Source organism: Dreissena polymorpha, chromosome 5, assembly GCF_020536995.1.
Source record: "Dreissena polymorpha isolate Duluth1 chromosome 5, UMN_Dpol_1.0, whole genome shotgun sequence".
Classification (NCBI taxonomy): Eukaryota; Metazoa; Mollusca; class Bivalvia; order Myida; family Dreissenidae; genus Dreissena; species Dreissena polymorpha.
Genome location: NC_068359.1, coordinates 13,456,345 through 13,479,889, shown reverse-complemented (window position 1 = coordinate 13,479,889; position 23,545 = coordinate 13,456,345). Strand labels below are relative to the sequence as shown.

General features: G+C 35.6%; 2 protein-coding genes across 2 annotated transcripts; both read left to right on the top strand.

Annotated features, from left to right (window-relative positions):
* Positions 1-1,578: 1,578 nt before the first annotated feature.
* Positions 1,579-10,861, top strand: LOC127881462 (uncharacterized). Its single transcript, XM_052429362.1, has 8 exons — positions 1,579-1,711; positions 2,631-2,765; positions 6,553-6,792; positions 7,604-8,054; positions 8,579-8,670; positions 9,072-9,305; positions 10,406-10,576; positions 10,844-10,861. The coding sequence occupies exons 2-8, from the start codon at positions 2,640-2,642 to the stop codon at positions 10,859-10,861; spliced, it is 1,332 nt and encodes a 443-aa protein (XP_052285322.1). The 5' UTR covers positions 1,579-1,711; positions 2,631-2,639.
* A 246-nt stretch (positions 10,862-11,107) lies between these two features.
* LOC127882391 (polycystic kidney disease protein 1-like 2) lies at positions 11,108-21,806 on the top strand. Its single transcript, XM_052430991.1, has 14 exons — positions 11,108-11,252; positions 11,430-11,541; positions 11,965-12,174; positions 14,192-14,322; positions 14,575-14,688; positions 14,947-15,109; positions 15,379-15,493; positions 15,828-15,890; positions 16,790-16,955; positions 17,210-17,279; positions 17,573-17,747; positions 18,098-18,259; positions 18,686-19,762; positions 20,366-21,806. The coding sequence occupies exons 1-14, from the start codon at positions 11,113-11,115 to the stop codon at positions 20,536-20,538; spliced, it is 2,871 nt and encodes a 956-aa protein (XP_052286951.1). The 5' UTR covers positions 11,108-11,112; the 3' UTR covers positions 20,539-21,806.
* The last annotated feature ends 1,739 nt before the right edge of the window (positions 21,807-23,545 follow it).

Here is a 23,545-nt window from a genome sequence, read left to right as displayed (position 1 = left end):
GCTCATTGCGATGCGCGACGGTCATCGTCGCCTTATATCCAGAGAACTAGAGAGATTCTACTCAACCGAGTTAACGACATCAGAGTACGAGAGATTACTTCACATGATTGTGGAAGAAGCAGAAGAAGTGAGAACGCTGAACGATAAGATCGTCAACCATAACGATATCGAAGATTTATCATCGGAACTGGTCGAGGGAAAATCATATTCATTCGACCTAGAGTTAAAGATACAAAGACTTAGAGATAATCGGAATAAACGCATCGGAAACAAAGAAGAAATAACATCGAACGTTTCACAAGACATTTATCAAAACAGGAAGCAGCCCGACTACACCGTGCACAGCATTCCGGTCGTGAACAACGCCCCCTACCCTGCACAACAACTGCTGAATCAGGCGACACCGGCCGCTCCCTACATACAAGCTACCGCGCTACAAATACCACGCCATGGAGAAGCATGTGATGTGTAATTCAGCGATAATCCTGACCAGACCGGATGTGCTTCTGGGAGTGGATAACGCTACGATCGAGATGTGCACAAATAGCAGAACCCGAAACACACACTCGGAAAAGAAGACACAAACGGATGCGGTTAATCGTTCAAATTACAAAAAGTATACATTGACTCCCCGGCGTGTATTTCTAGTACAAAAGGGATCTCACGCCGGAAACCAAGAAGACAATCTGATGGAAGCGGTACAAGAGAGTAGTTCAGACGACTCGGGTAGAAAAGATGTTTCGTTTACTTTTGGTGGTAACAGTCAGGAAGAGAGCACGATGATCTCCACGTTTATCACGTTTATTAATTATTATTGATCACTGAAATAGAAGCTGTAATAGATGATCGACCTCTGACCTACATCAGCACCGCGCATAGTGACTTGCAGCCGCTGACACCTTATCATCTTGTTTCCGGTCGCCGAATCACAGTGCTACCCAACAGCCGTGACGTGGATTTGGATTCTCAAAAAATTTATATTTACGAGAGAATATTTCCAAACGAGCGCGAATGCAGCAAAAACTCATCGACGATTTCCGCTGCAGATGGAGAAGAGAATACCTCACAGCTTTACGCGAAAACCAGCGGATTTCCGGGCGTAATGAACAAACGATTAAAGTCGGCGACATCGTCATGGTACACGATGAAGGTCCACGGTCACGATGGAAATTGGCAAGGGTCGAGGCGCTCATCCAAGGCAACGATGGACGAGTACGAGCCGCTTACATTCGGACAGACGGGGGAATTACGAATCGCCCAATTACCAAACTATATCCATTGGAGGTCGGAGACGTAACAGTGTCATAAATTGACTGATAAATCTTGTTGCGAAAGACAATAATCGTGCTAAGAACATTTTGTTTTAAAATGTATTTTCGTTCCAGATATAACATTAATGTTAAATTTATATAATTATTTGTTTCATGCTTCGATATTTTAAGTGCATATTCACGTATTTCTATATGTTTATTCACATTTTGCGGCCCCGAGTATGTTGGGAAATTGTACATGTTACGACGCTTTCGCGCCATTGCGCGGAACGTCACGTTACGTTAACGTCATAACTGTGAGTTCGTTGTTTATATACATTGAGATTTGAAAAAGATTCAGAACTGGACACAACGCTGTCTTCCTTTTATACGATCACAAGACAGTGTATGCGTAAATTGTCGTCCAAGATTAGCCTGTGCAGTTTGCACAAGTCAATCAGGTACGAAACTGTCATCGTGACGGGAATATTGCTAGACGAGCCTAACGCTTAATAAACAAAATTTCGTAGAATCGACACTGAGTTGCCTTCGCAGAGTGCGAAGTGCATTCAGCGCATTTTTCGAGAACGAGTCTTTTGTATTCATATATGCATTATCATTACAGTTGAACTACACGTGTAGAAACAAGCATATTATTTCTGGCCACGGATTCCATTTTTAAGAAAAATGAGTAATTTTTAGAGGAAACTTGCAAACAGCAATTCAAGCCATAGTGAGCACATATAACGATGCATTTCATTATTAAATCTGTATGTTTAGGAGAATACTATGTTTGAGTTAAATCGTTTTTCGATCATACACGGTCCGTACTATTTATCAATGTTAACAGATCAATTGGATACATAACAAACTAAATATAAAAATAATTATTAACAAAACTGTATTTGTAATACAAGCTTCAATGCGAAGAAATGAAAACAACGCAAACAAACACAACTTTAAAAATTAGATCATACACTCAATCGCAAATATGGAACAGTGTAATCCACGAGTTACTGAAAACTTAATACGATCATCGGTATACACGAATTAATAAAAACTTAGTTCGACTTTGGGCGTCACGGTTGATTGAAAACTTAGAATAATGATCATAACAATTAACGAGTTTTATTAAAACCTTATACGACCATGGATAAGTAAGAGTTAATGCAAACAGAACACTATTATTTACGAACATAATTTGCTGAAGAAGGGATTGATTACTCATTTTATGAAAAATAGTTAACATTCACTTGGCTAGATAGCTAGTTATAATACAAGTTTTACGTGAAAATGCAAACCGCTGCAACTTGATTATTATGTAATATTGTTTTCCGTAATAACCGTGTACCGGTTTATTGTATAATTCATTCTGTTCAGATTTCGGACATGCTGGCAGTGATCGGGCAAGATATCAATCTGACAAATTCTACGATGTTTGACAGCGAGAGGGCATACTTGTACCAGAGGATGCAGAGGAAGTTATCATACGAGCTAGCTAATAAAAAGAACACAGTACGTACACCAAGGCTATGTTATGACCGATACTGTCGACAATTACATTCAGCTCGACATGTAGAGTTTGATTGTTTTCTTAAAGGGAAATTAATGCGCTGCTTATTCTGCTTTGCTAATTTTCGTTATTTCGTTATTTCGTTGTATGTGTTTATGTTAACGAGAGGTTAGTCCACACAAAACGTTTATGTATCAACTGGTATGTCTGCAAATTTAATCGCATCATCTATACCTATGGTTTATGTGTTTTTTTTTAGCTCTACTGGCCAGAGGCCAGCGGGGCTTATGTCATGGTCCTGTGTCAGTCGTGCTTACGTGCGTCCGTGCGTGCGTTAACTTCTCCTTAAAACATCTTCTACTCCTAAACTACTTGACCAATTCTGATGAAATTTCTCAGGAATGTTCCTGGGGTGAACTTCTTGCAAATTTGTTCAAATAATGCTCCTGGGGTCACATTTGACCCTGCCCCGGGGCTCACAAAAATTAAAATTTGCTTATATAAGGCATATTTTGTGAAAATCTTTACGTCGATAACCATTGGACCTAGGGCTATCAAATTTTGTATGTAGAGGCATCTAATAGTCCTCTACCAAATTTCTTCAAATTATGCCCCTGGGGTCAAATTTGACTCTTCCCCGGGGGTCACAAAATTGAACATATGCTTATATAAGGCCTATTTTGTGAACACTTTCAAAATCCTTTCGTCCATAACCATTGGGCCTGGGCTATCAAATTTTGTATGTAGAGACATCTAATAGCCCTCTACCAAATTTTTTTATATTATGCCCCTGGGGTCAAATTTGACCCTGCCCCGGGGGTCACAAAATTAAACATATGCTTATATACGGCCTATTTTGTGAAAACTTTCAAAATTTTCTCGTCTATAACCATTGGGCCTAGGGCTATCGAATTTGGTATGTAGAGACATCTTTTAGCCCTCTACTAATTTTTTTAAAATTATGCCCCTGCGGTCAAATTTGACCCTGCCCCGGGTGTTACAAAATTGAACATATGCTTATATAAGGCCTATTTTGTGAAAACTTGCAAAATTTTCTCGTCTATAACCATTGGGCCTAGGGCTATCAAATTTGGTATGTAGATACATCTTATAGCCCACTACCAATTTTTTCAAATTATGCCCCTGGGGTCAAATTTGACCCTGCCCCGGGTGTTACAAAATTGAACATGTGCTTACATAAGGCCTATTTTGTGAAAAGTTTCAAAATCTTTACGCCCATAACAATTGGGCCTAGGTCTATCTAATTTGGTATGTAGAGATATCTTAAAGTCCTCTACAAAATTTCTTCAAATTATGCCCCTGGGGTCAAATTTGACCAGCCCCGGGGTAACAAAATTGAACATATGCTTATATAAAGCCTATTTTGTGAACACTTTCAAAATCTTCTCATCCATAACCATTAGGCCTAAGGCTACCCAATTTAGTATGTAGAGACATCTAATAGTCCTTTACAAAATTTGTTCAAATTATGCCCCTGGGGTCAAATTTGATCCTGCCACGGCAGTCACAAAATTGAACATATGCTTATATAGGGTCTATTTTGTGAAAACTTTACAAATTCTCTTGTCCATAACCATTGGGCCTTGGGCTACCAAATTTGGTATCAAGTGACATCGTATAGTCCTCTACCAAGATTTTGAAATTATGCCCCTGGGTTCAAGTTTTACCCTGCCCCGAGGGTCACAAAATTGAACATATGCTTATATAAGGCCTATTTTGTGAAAACTTTCAAAATCTTCTTGTCTATAACAGTATGGCATAGGGCTCCCAAATTTGGTATGTAGTGACATGTAATAGTTTTCTTCTTAGTTTGTTAAAGTTATGCCCCTGCGGTCAAATTTGAAACTGCCCCGGTGGTCACAAAATTGAATATATGCTTATAAAGGTATTATTTTTTGAAAACTTTTAAAATCTTCTTGTCCATAAACATTGGGCCTAGTGCTACCAAATTTGGCATGTAGTGACATATTATAGTCGTCTTCCAAGTTTGTTCAAATTATGCCCCTGGGACCAAGTTTGACCCTGCCCCGAGGGTCACAAAATTGAACATATGCTTATATAAGGCCTATTGTGTGAAAACTTTGAAAATCTTCTTGTCCATAACCGTATGGCATAGGTTACCAAATTTGGTATGTAGTGACATGTAATAGTTCTCTTCTTAGTTTGTTCAAATTATGCCCCTGGGGTTAAATTTGAAACTGCCCCGGGGGTCACAAAATTGAATATACAGTGTATGCTTATAATGTTTTTTTGTGTGAAAACGTTTAAAATCGTCTTGTCCATAACCATTGGGGTTAGGGCTACCAAATTTGGCATGTAGTGACATGTTATAGTCCTCTACCAAGTTTGTTCAAATTATGCCCCTGAGGTAAATTTGACTCTGCCCTGGGGGTCACAAAATTGCGCATACGCTTATATAAGGCCTATTTTGTGAAAAGTTTAAAAATCTTCTTGTTCATAAACATTGGGTCTAGGGCTACCCAATTTTGTATGTTGTTAAATCTTATAGCTCTCTACCAAGTTTGTTCAAATTATGCCCTTGGGGTCAAATTTGAACCTGCCCCGGGGGTCACAAAATTGAACGTATTCTTATATAATGCCTATTTTGTGAAAATTAACAAAAAAATTGTCCATAACCATTAGGCCTAGAGCTACACAATTTTGTATGTAATGACATTGTATAGTCCTCCACTTAGTTTGTTTAAATTATGCCCCAGGAGTCAAATTTGAACCTGCCCTGGGGACCACAAAATCGATTATATGCTTATCTAGTGCCTATTTTGTGAAAACTTTAGAAACTTCTTCTCCTTAACCATAAGGCATAGGGCTACCAATTTTGGTATGTAGTGGCATCTAATAGTTCTCTACCATGTTTGGTTAAATTATACCCCTTGGGTCAAATTTGAACCACCTGCCCGGGGGGTCACAAAACTGAACATACGCTTATATGGGGCCTATTTTGTGAAAACTTTAAAAAATTTCTTGTCCATACCCATTGGGTCTAGGGCTACCAAATTTGGTATGTAGTGACATATAATAAACCTCTACCAAATTTGTTCAAATAATGCCTCTGTGGTCAACTTTGACCCTGCCCTGGGGGTCACAGAATTGAATAAACGCTTATAAACGCCTATTTTGTAAAATCTTTTAAAATCGTCTTGTCGAAAACCATTCAGACTATGGCTACCAAATTTGGTATGCAGTAACATCTTATAGTCCTTTGGGTCAAATTTGACACTGACCCGCAGGTCACAAAATTAAACATAATATACGCTTATATCTTGCTTATTTTGTGTAAACTTAAAAAAAAAATTCTTGTCCTTAACTCTAGGACCTAGGGCTACCATACTTTGTATGTACATGTAGTGAGATATAGTAGTCCTCTACTATGTTTGCTCAACTTATTCCCCTGGGGTTAAATTTGACCAAGCCCAGGGGGTAACAAAAGTGTACATGTGCTTAAATAGGGCCTATATTTAAGTATTTGCACATGCAGAGAATATTTGTTTCAGTCTTTTTTCAGCAGTGGAGGTATACAGTGCCATCATGACCATCTTTTTAATATATATTATTAAGAGGCAATTACTTATGTGTAATTGTTTTGCATTTGCGGGTAAGAGTTTGATTTAATTGCCATTACATTCAGACACGTTGAATTACACAGAACCTCAATAATAATCATTATTATTATTAAGTTATTGCCGTTGGCATGCATAACATGTCGGATTTAGAAGAATGTTTTGCGATGTTTGGGTTTCTTTCCATCAGACAAAGGAGGCAGCTAAAATGGCCGAACGTCTGGCACTGCGAATGCAAGACCAACTTAGAGTTTGTCTGGTCTGTGACAATTCTGACAACACTAAAACAGAGCAGTTGATACGTAAGAACACTGCTGAGGTCCTAGCAAACTCGACTTCGACAACAAAGACTTCGGAATTTACACTTGACGGGCTCGAAGAAGCAGTTGGACCAGACGGGCAAGGTGGTGAAGAAGACGTGTCCGTATCTGTAAGTGTATCGGACATAAGTGTACATGAATATGTGAATGTAAATTAATTAGCAAAGAACCACTTGTAGAGTGTACGATTTTAAAACCACGACTTCGTGTAATGTTCAAGCACAGCAATAACGTTGATCTACGTATTATCGTTTCGTACAATACAATCATGTTTCGGGAGAACTACGCAGCTAACACTCCATATTTGTTCAACCGAGTCAAGGATGAGTAGGTCAGCTCTGAAAGAGTTAAAAAATGTATACCACAATACTGTACACAACTATATGTAATCATTTTTTATAACACATCTTGTATATTATTTGACTAATTTGCATTAGTCATGTTTATATGCTTAACAATTAATCCAATGAATGGGCGCTCTCGTTTACTTAATGTATTCAATTGTTTGACATAGGTTGTGAACAAACGTGAAAAATATTCCGTCCATTATCTTTGACTGAGGTATATAAATCATGTTTTAAAATAAGGACACATCATAGAGCAGACATTTGTCTGCAGTTTTCATATCTGCAATGTGTCTAGTTGCAATAGGTTGTTAGGTCTGTAACACGACTTAAAATCATTTTTGTCGCGAATGATATTTCTAAAAGTACTCAAGCTTGGTTGATAAAATTTCTTGAATTTCTTATTGGCACCCGACAAAACTTACCAGTATGTGACAGCTGTTTTATTTTGACAAAGGTCTCCTCTTAATCCAATTAAGTTGAGTTGTAGTCAAATTATATGAAACAACATAACAAAACAAATGAATTGTTAAATTTAATTTGGTATGCATGTATTCGTTTAATTATATGATTGCAGGCAATAGAGTTCACAGAAAATGTATACATGTATGATAACGACGGTACGTCAAGCTTTGTGACGTCTAATATTTTGAGAATAGACACAAAAACGAAGTCACGTCGGATCACACCGGAGAGAATGACGTTTTCACAAAACGCCGAAACGCCCACGCCAACCACGATTACGCCAAACGAAACAGTCATAGCAGAAGACGCATCGGAATTTTCGTATCACAGATTTGTATATGGCAAATCCACTGACAACGTTTGCTTAAACGTGGTGCCGTTAGGTGATAACAATATTACGTCGTATCGGATGTACTTTAGATTCCACCAAGCTCCGAGCATATTGGACTTTGATTTTGATTTCTTGCTCGAGGAAGACGATGATTGGCAGCATTGCATAAATGCAAGTGCAATGATAGGTCATACAGGGCTCACCTATTTCGCAGTCCAAGTCCCTGGATTCGGTAAGCTTATACTGATTTATCATCATTTACTTTTCCTTTTATAAAGGGTATTAAAAGCATTAAATACGTGCATCATTAGCTCTAGTATCTTATTGAATCTATCATGGCTATAATTGAACGTGGACTAGGACAACGCAAAATGGGTGATTAAGTATAGTATAGACACTTATTCACATGCAATGAATAAATCACATGTCGTTGATAACAAGAACTTCTCCCGTTAAAATGATCACTTAGTTTATATTATTATTTTATATATCATGAACATAATCTGATATTTTTATGTTAAGATTTATTTATGCATCTTAATAAATTATTGCAATATTTAAATAAAAATAAAAACTAACGCGAAACACATAGAATCCCCACACACAAATAATGTCCTTAATTAATCGCAGAGTTTATTGTAAACAATAAAACATACTATCCGAAACACCTTAAAAGTATTTCTTTTAATAGTTGTTGGATTTCTACCTTTTGAACAATCCGTTATGTTTCAATGATTACAACATCCCAAATTTCAGTGAAAGACATCCAATATAACCTTACTCTGATCACTGGTGGTTGTTTAACTTGGAACGAGGCCGAAACTAAATGGGAGACCGACAAATGCAATGTAAGAACCTTTTTGTAGACGTTGATGCTTTTAAAGTACATACTTTATAAGCGTACACATTTGTATAATCAAAATATATTGTTTATGTTGCTTTAAGAGCTGTTCCTATTTTCGTGCCACGTTATAAAAATAACCGTTACGTTAAGAATAAATTGTATTTGTTATCTCCTTTCATTGTATGTCACAACTGACAAACTGATGTGTGTCAGGATTATAATGTTACAGTATTATGCATTTTTTCCAATCTAAGAAATAACGTCGTCAACATGATTTGTATGTACCGTACATTCCGCCATCAAAACGGGAACCTGTTCTATGTATAATTATACATTCAAGTGACTCCTTACAATTGGGTATATACCATACATCGATCGTTATTTAAGTGTGTTTAACCTTAATAGATGACGTGGAGACCAAAAGAGAACAAAATAGACTGTCAATGTACTAACATCACAGACCTGGTGTTCGCGAATTCATATTTCGTTGCTCCTAATTCCATCGACTTTGCTACCGTGTTTCTGAAGTTCTCACCACTAAATCAAGCAGCAGTAATGGGGACCTTTGCGTGTCTGTTGCTTCTTTACATAATTGGCGTTGTTGTCTTTGCAAGAATGGATAGACGGGATAGGCTGAAGGTATTTATTGTTTCTGTTTTGTGTTCAAAAATACATATTTACTTATATGGCATATATTAACAGACAAGCAGCCTTTGTTTTGTTTATTTTTATTTATGATGATAACTACTAATCAGTCATGTTGATCATATAAGTGCAGCCAGTACCAAAAAAAAATATACATTTGCTAAGTGTTGTATGAGTTAAACTATATAGAAATATAAGGTCTTCTTAATGTAAAATAGTCATGTTTTCGTGGTTCGTATTAATTTTTGGCAGACGGACAAGTAACCGATATGTTTAATACCCTGGCAATTAGGAGACAATTCAAGAAAACATGTTATATCATTCCAATTTCGGGCCAATATAGATTTGCATATCGACCCAATATAATGATTTATATCGAATTAGAATTGCAAAAGCTCGCGAAGTCGGCATTCACTTATGTACACGTCTTAATAACACTTAACATGATATCATTCATTTAAAAATGAATGCAACACAGTACAATGCAACGAATACATTCTATTAAATTTTCATGTACTAACTAGGTGGTTTTATTTACACCAGTGATACAGAAAAACAATTAATTGAGGCGCGAAGAAATTATGCAAATGCAACTAATCACCTAACCGCTTTGTTGCTTCCAATATATTTATTGATAAGATTAGTCTTTCAATCGATGGGATTCAAATCAAAATACAATATCAAATGCAATAATACATTTTGAAAAGTGCTATTTCTATTCAATTAGTTCCGATATAGGTAGCATACATTTAAATAACATTATACATACTGGATGTTGTGTTCATCAGCTAATGTGTTTGTCTTAAGTTGGACATATATCATATATGTTTCACAAATAACACGTGTAATAAAAGACACCGATGCGATGGCGGACCCAAATGCGTGTACATGATCGTATTGTAATAACATTGAAATGCACATGTATTTCTACGAAATGCTGTGACAGAATTTTATCAATATAAAATGATCACAAAATTAATATTTCGGAACATACAAGCATCTTACACATTGAGACGATCGTCTAAAAACACACATTAACTCATATTGTTAGCAGGTCGACAATAATTAAATATTTGTTGGAAAAATATGTTTAGTGGGGCATAACTGCACTGCGCGACAACCGACTCTCGGGCTCATCTTATTATCTGATACGGGTTCTAACGGGCATGCGGAAAGGGGCTGGTACAAGGTCGCGCATAGCTTTTGTTTTGACGGGACAAAATGGCGACACAGGATCTCGGGAGCTGTTTGATGGAGTTAGGGAGGTGAGAGAATGTTTACATAATGAATGCATTAAGATGTTACATCATCATATAACATTTATCAATAGGACTAGCAAACCGTCCTTATATATAAAAAGGCATACACGTTCAGTTGTATCTGATTTGCCCCATGTAGATCCTGATCAGTTATCCAGGAGGCTCGAGTTGTTTATAAATTCCGCGCTATCGTTTTTCCTAAATGTGAACAGCGCGTTATCCTAGTTTGTATGTTTGTCTGAAATACTTATATGAGGTAACTGTGTATGCCAGTGTATAGTTTGGCCATGATTGAACTATTAACATTTATTTCGCTCCTTTATTAACAAAATTAATCTAGCAGATTTGTTCATAGAATATATTGTCGTTTGCCTTATTTGCTTTTGATTATTACACTAATCAACAGCTCTCTCAAACATCTTGCTTTATCAAATAGAGACGACATAGAATTGGAGTAAGAAATAATTTTTCATACGCAAGTATATTCAGAAATACATTAACAAATCGACACACATTTATAGGAATTCAGCACTGGAAGTGTCATGACCTTCTTGATGGCGACGCGCAAACCGTTGGGAACTCTAGAGCACATGTGCATTTGGCATGATAACTCAGGAGAGGGTGACAACGCTTCCTGGTACCTGAATCAGGTGTCTGTGTATGACGCCCACACAAAACAAGCGTACGTTTTTTTAATTTTGCAAAAGTTAATCAGTCTGTGGGTTTTTATATTCTTTATAATTAACATATTTTATCACAGCGGTTTTAAGTTCGCGAGTTTATTAAGACAATTATGATGCAAATGAGTATGATATATAGAGGAGATAAAGAACATACAGAGAAAAAAACGTAATTTCAGATATACGTTCGTCGCTGAGAAGTGGCTCTCTGTTGAAACGGAAGTCTTTGTGACTATGAATGCAAGGAGTGAAAATGAGCCCATAGAGTTCGAAAGCAGGTTTTTCTATCAGGTACTTAGTATAGAGGACAATCATAGTAGAAACTTAACATCCGTTCAACAGAATGTTTGTAAGATGTAAACCTTCAATAAATTATTCCCATGGCTAAACATAGACCAGCAAGTTGTATTATGGTGTTCGATTCGATGATTTCTCGTGTTGATTTTGATTATCATATAGCTTACGTGCTTTAAGCATTTAGTGCATTAAGTATGGCCTGAAATTTCACTTACTTTATCATTTTCGTCACATTTCCGTTTGTTCATTCATTCATTAATTTATTAAGTCATTACTGCACTTCGCTAATAGATGCATATCTTTGTGAATGTGTTTTACATATAAATTCATTTACTTAATTTACATACAGTTATAAAAAAAGTGTTTACTCTATATCCGCACGCTTTGAAGATTACTTTGGTTTATTTAAACTTCTAGACCCGAGACCGACTGTCAGAGAGTCATATGTGGGTCTCCATTATCTACCGGCCACAAACCAGCCCGTTCACTCGTGTCCAGCGTTTGTCGTGCGCGCTTGTCTACATCTGTCTCACTATGATTGCTAACGCCATGTTCTATAAAACGGAAGCCGACTACGAAACCCCGCCTCTAATACAAGCGGGACCGTTCCGCTTCACTGCACAACAGGTGAGAATTTTAGTTAAGCTTAAAGCGGATCCATCCTGTTTGAATACTATTTGTTTAACTCTTTCACTTATTAAAGCAATTTCAAATTTATATAAAATACATTATATTCTATATGTTTATATGTATAAATGATACGGCATTACTTTTTGAAATTTTCACAAGTCATAAGGAACAAGATTTTGTTAGCGCCTAGCCAATCCCGACATGTTTTCTATTTCGTGTTTCAGCTGGACTAATTGTGTATATCTTTTGCATAACCAAACGGTCTGCATGTCCGTAATACATAAATGAGTGTCCGATTTCTCAAACAAAACTTGTTTGAAATTGTATAAATAGAAAGAGCCTTGAGTCCGTTTCCTACAATGCGTTGTTGGTTGGAGTATTATATTGAGATTTGAAGACCGCCCATTGATTTTGTACTGTTACCCGGTCACGTACACAAATCATGGACACTTGTTCAGTATTAGCGTACTCGTGTTTGAAGAATTGAAGCTATACGATCAGTTTGTGCAGTATAAATTAAGTGATTAACACAATGTGGAATTCAATGCAGGTGGGCATTTGGGGGCGGGGGGGGGGGGTGTTCACACCGTGCAATCGACTAACGCATCGTCTGCGGTTCATCCATCGGCTGCGGAAGTGTAAACATGTCGGGTAAAATCGGAGTGTAAGTATTTCGCTATTCTTTATATTTTACGTATTGAATTGAGCAGATTTGCGTGTGTTCTTTCAGAGCCTAAGTAAGAATGACTTTGTGAGCGTAATCCTTACCTTCCTAGCTGCTTACTTTTAAAGAAATATGTTAGAATATGGTAAAAAATCAAACAAAATTCACCACTCTTTCTGTCAAACTCTTATTACACAGGATTTACACCAAAGATAAATATGAACAACATTTTATTGAAATATTTAATCGTTCTCTTCGATTTATTCCAAATTACAGCATCCAACATGAACACACAACATTTTTATCAACGTTTAAATTCGAGTTGGGTTGGAAAAACGGCTCAAGACAACGGCCGTGGCTTCTTATTCAATGGTAATGACATCGGCTGCGAAAATAAAATTATGCTCAAGCCATCCCTTGGTAATATAAGTATGTTCTTCATCGGCAACAAGGTGAGAATACCAGTCGTTATAACGATTAAGGATTTCACTCAATTAATTTTACCCAATCTTCGGCATAGCGAGAGTCAAGTGTACTCTACATGATGTGGAGACATATTGCGTGTAAATGACTTGTTTCAATATTGCCAAAGTATAAATTATTTAAAGCGAAATCCATCCCATTTATTTCAAAATACGAATGAAAATCTTAAACTGTTTTTGTGATTTAAACATCTGATAATTCTATCGAATATCGTCATTGAGTAACGTTCACATCTCATCATGCAACTTTTCATTGCCGCAGCCGATGGCTTGAGCATAATTTTATTTTCGCTGCCGATGTCATGACCATCTAATAAGTAGCCACGGCCGTTGTCTTGAGCCGTTTTTCCAAGCCCACTCGAATTTAAACGTTGATAAAAATGGTGTGTGCTCATGTTGGATGCTGTAATTTGGAATAACTGAAGAGAAATGATTAAATATTTCTATAAAATGTTGTTCATATTTATCTTTTGTCTAAATCTTGTGTAATTAGAGTTTGACAGAAAGAGTGGTGAATTTTGGTTGATTTTTGACCACATTCGAACGGATTTTTTTTAAATAAATAGCTATAAAGGTAAGGATTACGTTCACAAAGTCATTCTTACTTAGGCTCTGAAAGAACACACGCAAATCTGCTCAATTCAATACGTAAAATATAAAGAAGAGGGAAACACTCCGATTTTACCCGACATGTATACACTTCCACAACCGATGGATGAACCGCAGACGATGCGTTAGTCGATTGCACGGTATGGGGTTGTTAGTAAGAGAAATGTGTTTACCTTTATCTACAGTTGAAAAAGTTCAATTAACAATGCAACTACTTTGGAAGCGATCCATTAATGTCATATTTATGGTTTAATTTCAGATATTTGTGTCCATAATATGCGCTCTTATTACAACACCGCCAGTGATGCTGCTGATATTCATATTCAAGCGAACAAAGCGGCGCCAGGACATGCTTTGTAAATGCTGTACTTGTCCTGGTGTGTGCTGCAGGTATGAGGCACTACGGAATGTGTTTAGTATATATGTTTGTGTATTTATTATATTTATGTAAAAACATTTGGGTTCGTGTCATTGCATTCCGTGAGGTAACGTAAACAGATTGCATGCGTCCTCGTTGTCAGCTGAACTGTTTAAATTGAAAATCTGCTATTTGGTGTACGTATGCGCGGTTTAAGGTTATAACTAAATACATACAATACGAGCAATGATTATTTATATAGGTATACATCTATTTCATATTAGATTTCCGTGTTCATCAAAGAAAAGGGACGCATCTCCAGACGTCGCAAATAAGTTGCGATCGATAATGTTGACATCGGAAGTGCCAGAGTTTACAGGTTCCCGACTTCCATGGTGGTACGTGCATTCTCTTCATAGGTTCATTTTGAAACACATGGCAACGTAAACGTTTCGCCAAGCACTAACGAAGTAGCGTATTATTGCGTACATATTATACATACATTCATAACTTTATTATTTACATATACATAATCCTTTACATCATACCTATTATATATAGTTGACTTATTTTAGTTTAATCATGAAATAAGTAATTAACATGACTCATTCCATGACAAAAATGTGCAAATCAATATCATGGTGGCTCTTTTCCAGGTTTATAATATTCGGGTGGTTCCTGGTTGTTGCAGGCACATTGGTTCCCGCCTTTTTCGTTCTTCTCTACAGTATGCAATGGGGGAAGCAGAAATCAGAGGAGTGGCTCACATCTTTCCTTCTGTCAATCTTTGAATCCATGCTATTTGTTGACCCGATCATGGTATCTAACACGTACAACATATACATGCATATTTCAAGTGTAAATGTGTTGCAGTCTTTTTTTTTTCCAAAGTTGGAATAAGTATATTTCCTATGGCTGAACCATAATAATTGTTTACGCAGTTGATATTTTATTATTCATATAAAAACGTAAAAAAAAACCGCAGAATTTTAAATGGTTTTAAATTCTTGATTGTTTGATTTAAACCAACACATTTATATTGTTTTTAACAGCTGTGTTTGTGCATGTGAAGGTGTATATACTTGCAGGTGATGTGTTTTGCCTTTGTACTCGCCTGCCTTTTCCGAAAGTCTAAAGTGGAAACAAATGTTGATATAGACACCGTAGTTCAGAATTATAAAAAGCTTACAGGCGAAGACAAGGGTAATAAACTGTGTTGATATTTGTTGATTAATCACAATAAACTACATTAACTCAATAAACGTTTTCTATATGAAACGGCATGAATTATTTCCGAGTTTCTGTATATGCCATGCACACAGTTCATGTTTAAAAAATATTAAGTTGAATACTACACAACGAACAATCATTAGTTTGTTTGAAACGTTTATTATGCGGGTTTACCGAAAGTTCAAGGTGTGATTGGCATTTTTACTAGACGTCTTACTAGACGACTTTCGCTGTTTAAATAAATTTGGATATTGTTCTCTCATATGTGACAGATTTATAGATAAGCAACATTGTATTCGTATTTCAGATGATATGACCTCGACAATAAGGATCTTGAGGAAAATAAAAGATGAATATTTTTCGTATACATGTAAGTTTAAAGAATGAATACCGTATAAAATATGTTCATACAAATTATTTTGTTCATCATTTACGTTGACTTCACCGTTTTAGTTTAGCATTTTCTAAATAATAAGTAGTGTTTATATAAAAACGTTTTAACACACTTGTCTGTTAAAAAACTTGGACAACTATATTTTACATTTCGCGTAAAAACAATCCTACCTGAATTGCTATAAATTGTTGAAATATTTGTATGAAAATGCAAAATAAATAACACCTTGTAAGGCTTCCAAAAAGGTGCAGCAAAAAATCACTATTTTCGCCGTACATGTAAGTACGAATTATAATTATGATTGGACTGAATTTGCGTGTGCCGTAATGGCATTTGACTAGTAATTATTTTTTGTTTAATTGTTGTCTCTCCGAACGCCCACCATTTCGTAAGTTTACATCGCTTCGTCCCGGGCGTTATTGCCCTTCAAATAATAATTCCTTTCCAGTGTTCACCTCTGACGCTCATGGTCCGAATTCAATGACCCTTCTTGTTCAAAATCCTTCTTTCGTTAACAGTATTGTTCAGGTAGTTTTACCTTCTGATTGATGATGCAGTTTCCAATAATGTGAACGTTTATGTGAAGACGCACAAGAATTGAAGATACCAATTTCTATAACAAAACCAAATTTAAAGTATGCCTACAAGTCTGCGCGTACTGTCCGCTCGTACTGCTCAAGTGAGATTTCAAGGATGTATTGCGCATTGAACAATTATGCGCTCCCACATAATAAAATACAGTGACAAAGTGAATAATCGGGGATAATCAATACCATTAACTGATAGTCTTGTTTTGAACTTCGATAGTTGACGATGCTCATTATTGTTCGTATCCCAATTCATAATAAATAAATAATCATACATTTTCTTGTAAGCCACTCCTAGGAACGTATCGATGCCCATGACGCCAGAAGAGATGGAAGAGGCGGCAAAGCATAGACGACTGGAACTGAACTTGATCAAATGCATCATGGACTTCATCTTGAATACACTTCTTATGTTTATTGTCTGCGTAATAGCGTTTGCTAACCGGGATGATTTGTAATTGTTATTTATTCGTATAATATTAATATCAGAGAAACCTATCTTGTTCAAGAGTTTTTTTCAAATGCCTACATTTCATAGCACTTAATTTAAATTGAATTAAACAATGATCGAGTATGTGTACAAACGATAAAACACACCTCATCAAATATTATGACAATTTGAATCACTTGTATAGTTACTGATCACTTGACCATGGAACTGTAAACGTGATAAGTTTTAACCTTAATACAATTTTATTCATTGTGCAGGTCTTACTATCATCGAAAGGAGCTCATTCGGCACTTTGTTTCGCCAACACACCTTCCAGCTTTCGAGTCGGTACGCTTAATATTATATACAATTAGAAAGGAAATGTTTGTTACCGATTGTTTGTTGGGATTGGGTGCTTTGCATTGCTAAAAGCAATAACGATTAATAAAATCTCATATGAATGTTTGTGTCATCAAGGAAGACTCCGGAAATGTATAGTTCATGACAATGCGGTCGATGTTGCTCGACATATTATATATACGCGTATTATATTTCGACGCAAACGATTATCAGAAAATATACTCAAATTAAACTGAATTTGTTATTCACATTAACATAATTATGATGTTATTTGCTTTCAGATTATAACTCAAAGGGATATGTTTAATTGGATCAAATACACGATGATACCAAACCTGTTTCCGGAGACCGATATCAACGGGGATGCTCTACACTGGTATTACCGCACATTTATGACAGGCCTGAACAACTACAGGTTAGGGCCCCCAAGACTGCGTCAACTGCGGACACATGCAGGTATGAATCTGAATTTGAAGGTAATAAATCTCTAACAATAGTTAACAATCTCTTACAACAGCAAGCGTTCATTCTCTGTCACCGTTAAATACCGCATACCTTAGTCCGATGCATGTTTGTTTTTAACGATTACAACGAACGTTTTATCCTAAAAATGAATACAATTCAACTGACCAATCAATTTGTAATTCTAACTCTCCATTTTATTTGAATTTGTTCTATTCAGAAACAAATCAGTGTCATTTAGATATCATGTTGTATTTTATTCCCACAATTCAATGCCCACAATTCAAAATGGTATTAATGCAAACTCCATATGGCCCATATTTTGTCAATGACTTCATCAACAGGTTACTGCAACATACCTTACTTTGGTAATAACACTTGCTACGGAGGATACAACCTTCTAGATGAGGAGACGGAGGGCTACTGTATAGGATGGCAATCCAAACCGTGTTCTTTTGTCCAACAATCCTTCAACGTAACCGTAGACGCTTGGTCTTTTACTTCAGGTATATCAATTAAACTCCTCACTCATCAATACTCGTGAACCTTCTTCGAAAAAATGGCTGAAGCATAAAGAATCGTTTAATTGAAGGCGTACTTTTGACAAATAGTTCTGCACATTGCTTGTACATGCACATTTTACTTAATCGATTCATATTTCAATTATGATTGGTTTGACTTAAATCTTTTTTTTCTAATTCCAATGCATTATTAGTGCACCGGTATCCATTACAGTATTCTTACTTTCGAGATTCTAGCTTTGTGAGATCAGTTAATATTATGATTATTTGGAACGTTTCTTGTTATACATACATACATTACTAAAACCACCAATTTCGGTAAAATAGTTTTGTTATTTTCCCGCTGTATGTCATATTGGAACGTATTTGTAGTTTTGCTATCTATATTTGTGTTGCTTGAATGTTCAACAGCGCTCGATATATGGGGTCTACCTCTAACTGGTTTCTACACGACATACGGGGGCGGAGGATACATCGCGCCATTTGATGTTAACAAGAATGTGAGTGTGGACATCGTCGAAGAATTAGTTAAAAACCTGTGGGTCGATCGTCAAACTAGAGTGGTGTTGTTTGAATTTACATTGTTTAGTCCAGAAACAAACATGTTCATCTATAACGTCTTCATGGTTGAGTTTCCGCAAACAGGTGGCGCATTTAAAACTTACTGGATCTATCCGATCAAATTGTATAACCACGTTGGACCGAACGGCATGTTTGCCCTTGTGTGTGAAGTCATATTCGTTATCTATCTTCTGGTCTTGCTTTTCAAAATATGCGTGAGAATATATCAGCAAAGGCTTAAATACTTTGGTCAATTTTGGCAATCCTACGAGTGTGTACTATTTGTTTTGGGCGTATCAGCATGTGTGATTTATTTCATAAGGTCGGGCTTTACAGATAGTACCATCAGCAAATACCGAAGCGATATTAAACGGTTTGTGAACTTTAGCCATATAGTGCTTTGGGACGAAATTCTAGGTGTCTTGTTAGCAGTTATAGTCTTTATGTCAACTATTAGAATACTTGACGTATTTGCTACCTCAAAGAAGGTTAGTAGCATTGTGAAAGTATTTGAGCAGTGCGGAAAAGATTTGTTCTGGTATGGAGCTACGTTTGTGTACATACTTCTTGGATTTTCTTTCTTTGGGTTGGTTTTATTCGGACCATATCTACTGTCGTACATGAGTATCTACAAATGTTTGACCACTTTGTGCCTTTCAATGATTGGTAAGAGCACGTTTACGGAAATTGACGAAACGAATCCGATCTTGGCTAAAATATTTTTCACCTTGTACATAATTACAGTAGTGTTTTTTATATTGTCAATATTTTTGTCAATACTTGGTGCAAGTATAGACAACGTTGTCGGCAACAAGACAGAGGAAACACACACAGACATAATTGAATACATGATGGCTAAGTTTACAAAGATGTTCAAAAAAAGTGGAAACAAAGAAAAGCATGTCAACGTGTCACTTGTAAGAGAAGGTAAGCTATTCCATGAACTGTCTTTGCCATAAAAATATGGTTTTATTATATGCAGAGTAAAAGGCTAGGTGAAAAATAAAACTAAATATAAAAATATTTTCCAAGACATGACCTTCTTTAATTGTTTGTTCCTTCCCAATGTTTTAAGTATACCAGGTGGTGGTGTAAATCAATCTGCCACATTCAAACATATACACGCAATTGACTACCATATTTTATTGAAATGCAATTGAATGCTTTGTTGTCATTGCGTTATTTAGTTAACCTTTGAATTTAAACATGATATGTTGCAGAATCTCATATTGAAAACTGTAGTATCTTTATACTGTAAGATTGCGCACAACATTAATAACAAAGTCGTTGTTTTGAGATTCATTAGTAAAGTAATGCACTTATAGCAATTTCTGTACAAAAACAATGTCTTAAACTGTTTTATGGCATTATAGATGTTGAAAACGAATATTAATCTGTATTCAGTGCGAAAACACAGTGTTAAAATCAATCAGTGCACACATAAAAATTACAAGCCAATCTTAAATGTGTACATATGGTTGTCACAATAACATATGCGTGGATATGAAACTGCGTTGTTGCATTTTACAGAGGTCAAGCAGCCGACGCTCTACAAGTTGTACAATATGGATAATAAGGGAACGCCGACGTTTACGTGTCAAGTAATAAAAGCTATTGAAAACCAGAAGGACGAAAATAGCAAGCCTCTAAGAAAACGCCGAAGACGCATCAAACCAGTATCAGGCATTTTTGATTCGGTGTAAATGTTTGAGCTTTCATGTGATATTAAATGTGTATATATGCAACGAATTATTGATACTAATGTTGGACACTTCTCAACTGAAAAAACTCAAATATCTGCATCGATGTTAAATGTTCCTTCGATATTATTGACGTTTTGATTAAAACGACGTATTATGTGATTAGTTCCGTGGCATTTGTTTTATCACCCTACAGTGATAATGATTACATTTAAATGTAAACATGATCTCCGGTAAGCATATTATACGTTACGTTTGGTGTTGCAGAGGATCTTTTTGTAAAAAAATTTTATCTGCATTTTTGTATGTACAGATTCAGGGTTACGTTGTTGTTTTTTTACAGCGTTCAAAATATTGTGTATACTATATGTGTATGATTTTCATTATTATATTTAAAAAACAATAGTGTTAAATCTGGAACAATATGTTTTGCTTCCCGCTGATTCGGCTCAGATCAAATTATGCTCGATCTGTATGTCTAAAAATGTGTTTGCAATGTTTAAAATTAATTCTGCACGATTTTAGTCTTTTCTTCATTAACTGTTTTCAATGGAAAAATAACAGTGGTAGGGTTAAATTATATTTATATGTTTAATATGTAATAAGCACGATGCAAGTTGAGATATAATTCGGTTTAAATTAATTAGATGAAATTTGATGTGTTGTTTTGAGCATAATAAATGCAGATGGTTTCAAAAAATATTTCTTAATCAGTCAAAAGTAGTTTTCTTTTGTTGATGTTCGCAGATCAGCTTTGAAATATTAGCTCATGATTATTAACCTTATAAGCTAATATTATATATAGTAACGTGTGTGTAATGTGTTTTCTATTAATATAGTAAAATCCTAGATATCGAAAAATTTGTACAGAGCGTATTAAAAACTAAGCCGATATAAATATTTTCAAATAGATGAATCTTGATTATCTGCAAGTAAACACTTGTACAGTAATTTCCCATGGAGTAATACTTTTGATACAGGAGGTAATATTGGCGTTTTTCAACTAAAATGGCCTGTTTGTATGCCATTATAAAAATGTAAAAACGATTTAGCTTATAACGCCATCAACGACAGCCTTTTATTATTATACAAAATCAAACACGCGATTTCTTGAATTATTCTGTCGAACTTGTTAGTCATTTAGTTGTATAGTTTTTTACCTCCATGATGTTATGAACGTTAATTTGCAAATTATACGTACAAACAACGTTTTATATATGGCAGTATTCAACAAATAAAATACTTCATTTTAACCAAGCGTATAGGACTTGACTTAAAGGAGTGATCTGTGTAAGCAACTAGAATATCAATTTAACATTTGTTGTTACCATGAGAAAAAAATATGATACCATTTTCATAAGATACAAGTGGTGTGTTTTGTTGTTCTTTTTTTTCATTCCACATGAAAAAGATTTTAAAACACAAATGTAACAAATATATTCTGAAATGTGATGACGTGTATTACTTTTAACATCAAAGTGTTAAAATTACTAAGTTTGTTCAATAAGATGACACAAAAAAGCTTTACCACATAAGTCACAAAACATGTTAATTAGCATTTGAAATTATGCTACTACATACTTATGGCTCAACGTAAGTAATTAGTAATATTCAAATGCGAATTGTTTACATTTAAAAACGTGTTTACGGAAATAAGACAATCGCTTTAATAAATAGCGAATGCCTGTATTTATGCATCCATAAGTTAAGTCCGTGACAGCTTTGAATGCAATATAGTTATTACAATCGTTTCACTGAAATCGATAAAACCAATTGTCATTCCCATACATTCATCTTAATTACCAAAATATATTGACTAAACTTGACCCCTTCAAAAAAGACAACCGGGATTACATTGGAACAAAGCGCTAGTATATCATGTATACTCTATCAACGGAAAACTGAAACACCAAAACCAATTGAAATCCACACTTTAGTCAATAAATATACACACACGCCAAAAACTGCGCTACACATTAATTTTATCTTGCCTGCAAAATGCTCCAATCAGAACACGAAACAATCCACATGTGACAATCGCCAACGACAGAAAACGCAAATAAATTGATTTATCACATGTTATACCCTGTTTCCCATGTAATACAGCCATTACATATCTGTTTTATTAAATTGATTTATCACATGTTATACCCTGTTTCCCATGTAATACAGCCATTACATATTTGTTGTTTTACACATGATATTTAATATTTTTAAGAGTTTTCATTGGCTTAGTTTTCGTTCATTGACCAATCGCATTTTGTTATTTTGCTAAAATGACGTCACGGAAAGTAAACAACGTTCAGGATTTATCATTATGTTTGCGTAAATATTTATTTGATTTGCTCATTGAAAAGCATGTGATAAAAATCTGACACTCGTTGTCATATCATAGCATATTTTATCTAACTCGTCCAGGAAATTCGTTAGTAAGCTCGCCAAAGGCTCGCTTATTAAAAAAATCCTGTACTCGTTTAATAAAATATGGTATGATATGACAACTCGTTCCAGATCCTATATTACTGTGCCACAGCAACGTAAACTTACCGCGCACCATCCACCCCCGTTTATATCTCACAAAACCATGCACTTCAGTAAAACAATTAGAGAACTCAAACAAATCCACGCAGTATAAAGCAAAAGGAAATCAAGCTTGAAAGCACATACATACACTATAGGGCCAATAATACTAATCTATGAACATACCAAAAGACAACTACCTCTCAAAACGGACATCTCAATGGTACACATACCCGTAACATAAGACAATAATTTACGAAATGCATTCACTACTGGTATGATATATATTTGATCCGCGCTATAGGAAAGCGGGACTGAATGCAATAATGAATGAATGAATGAGTAGTTTTTTCGCAGATTACCCATGTGAAGTCCGCTAAGGACTAACATAGCCAATACTTACCGCTTTGTTAAATGTATCGCTTACAGAAAGTCTCTTCTAAACGAAAATCCTGTCGCCTAGACTAAGGAGCTTCTCTGATAAACTTGT

What these genes read in the sequence shown, in the direction of transcription:
- LOC127881462 (XM_052429362.1), top strand. Translation starts at nt 2,640, where the DNA reads ATGCTGGCAGTGATCGGGCAAGATATCAATCTGACAAATTCTACGATG. An exon ending in AAGAAGACGTGTCCGTATCT is followed by an intron (nt 6,793 to 7,603) that starts GTAAGTGTATCG and finishes ATATGATTGCAG; the next exon opens with GCAATAGAGTTCACAGAAAA. An exon ending in ATAGACGGGATAGGCTGAAG is followed by an intron (nt 9,306 to 10,405) that starts GTATTTATTGTT and finishes AAATATGTTTAG; the next exon opens with TGGGGCATAACTGCACTGCG.
- LOC127882391 (XM_052430991.1), top strand. Translation starts at nt 11,113, where the DNA reads ATGACCTTCTTGATGGCGACGCGCAAACCGTTGGGAACTCTAGAGCAC. An exon ending in TCCGCTTCACTGCACAACAG is followed by an intron (nt 12,175 to 14,191) that starts GTGAGAATTTTA and finishes GTTTAATTTCAG; the next exon opens with ATATTTGTGTCCATAATATG. An exon ending in TGAATATTTTTCGTATACAT is followed by an intron (nt 15,891 to 16,789) that starts GTAAGTTTAAAG and finishes TTTTCTTGTAAG; the next exon opens with CCACTCCTAGGAACGTATCG.